This window comes from Anolis carolinensis, chromosome 3 (assembly GCF_035594765.1).
Source record: "Anolis carolinensis isolate JA03-04 chromosome 3, rAnoCar3.1.pri, whole genome shotgun sequence".
NCBI lineage: Eukaryota > Metazoa > Chordata > Lepidosauria > Squamata > Dactyloidae > Anolis > Anolis carolinensis.
In genome coordinates this window covers 51,859,766-51,861,533 of record NC_085843.1, presented here as the reverse complement: position 1 = coordinate 51,861,533, position 1,768 = coordinate 51,859,766, and the positions used below count along the sequence as shown (strand labels likewise).

Here is a 1,768-nt window from a genome sequence, read left to right as displayed (position 1 = left end):
TAACGTCAGGGAAACCTTTACCTTTATACACATAGAACCGAGACAGAGACAGACACAGAGGAAATTTAACCTTCTTCTGAGGGGATGTTCAATTCTGGCCACAGGGGGGAGCAGCTGTTTCATCATCCACTGTAACGGCACTTCCTCATTCCAACGTCGTAAATTAGTTAAATTTGCCTCCCCACTTTATAAGTGGTTCCTTATTTCCTACTTGATAGATGCAACTATCCTTCGAGTTGCTAGGTCAGCAATGAGCAGGAGCTTTTTTTTTTTTAATTGACGGGTGCTCACCCCACCATGGGCTGGCCTCGAACTCATGACCTCATGGTCAGAGTGATTTATTGCAGCAGGCTGCTCACCAGCCTGCGCCACAGCCCAGCCCCCTTACAGTCTGAAGAGACAAGTGTATTTCGATACATATGCTAAGTTGGCCAGTTTATGTAGAAAAGGCTATAACTTAACAGTCGCATTTAATGAGCCAGAACCAATGGTTATTTTAGCTTCTTAATGGTTTCTTCCAGTTTTTCTTTGTTTGCTCCAGAAAATTCATGCACCTTTTCCTTGTTTTTGTAGAACTGGAATGTTGGCATGCATTTCATGTCACAGTGTGCGGCAATGTCCTGAGCATCATCCACATCAATTTCAACGAAAATCACATCTGGATACTTCTCAACGAGACTATGGAAGAAAGGCTTGATCATTTTTCATGGTCCACACCATGTGGCAGAAAAGTCGATGACTACGAGTTTCTCTGCAGCGTCCGCTAATTCTGATTGGAATTCCACCAGGCTCCCAAAGACTTTCGCCATCTTGGCAGCAGCCTCTTCCTTCAACTTCTGTGGCTCCGGCGCATTCTGTGGCGGCTCCGGCGGCGGCTCTTTGCTGGGCCCGGCTCTGGCTCTGGCTCCGGCTTGGTTTCCTCAGTGGCTGCTTTCAGGCTCTCTTGTGTATCCTGCAATGTCTCCTTCTTTCTGAAACTTTTTTCACATTACACTCTTATAGCATGATGATTCCACTTTATCTGTCATGGCAGCATTCTGTGGAACCATGGGACTGGTCATTTAGGGAGGGCTATTTAGAATTATTTGCCAGAGATCTCTTCCACCTCACAAAACTGCAAATCCCATGATTACATAGGATGTTGCCAGAATGGTCAAGGTAGAACCACAGCACTAAAACTATGTACACTGTGTGGACTATGTACTACTTAGCAAATATGCATCAAATATTTTTGGCACTTTTCAAAGGGCTTTTCACAATTTATAAGTAGTGGTAGCTAATAGGTTCATCTCTACCAAGGCAGAAAATCCATTTTTTTCTGTAGCTACTCTGGGTTTTATTGGAGTTTTCCTGGTGCCTGACTACTAGCAGCTGTGCGAGAACTGACCATAAAAGTAGAAGTATATATACACTCACATTTGGCAATAGATTCACTGGCTACCTCTGCTGTGTCCAAGGCTCTGAAAAGAGGAGGACCTTCTTCTGATAGGAGACAGACAAAGATCTTAGTTCCAGACCCCTTTATATAGAAAGCAAGAAAGCTACAAATCAAGTATGAAGAGGGATTATTCATGCTTCAACACCAACTACTTCATCATACAGGAATAGATTTGGCAGCAAACACCAATCTAGCACCAGTCACCCATGGAGCCGCTAGTTCCCATCGAATGACATTGTGTCTGCTCCATGGGTGCAGAGGGGCAGAACTGGCATGCCACCACCACCCTGGCAACACAGGAGGCTTTCTGTGTTGTTCAATCTATGGGGG

The 1,768-nt window shown here is 44.7% G+C and overlaps 1 protein-coding gene across 1 annotated transcript; it reads right to left on the bottom strand.

The window, feature by feature from the left end:
• Positions 1–373: 373 nt before the first annotated feature.
• On the bottom strand, positions 374–809 carry LOC100566740 (thioredoxin-like). Its single transcript, XM_008107736.2, is given in 1 exon segment — positions 374–809. A coding segment is annotated over 1 exon segment (318 nt). The 3' UTR covers positions 374–491.
• Between the last annotated feature and the right edge of the window lie 959 nt (positions 810–1,768).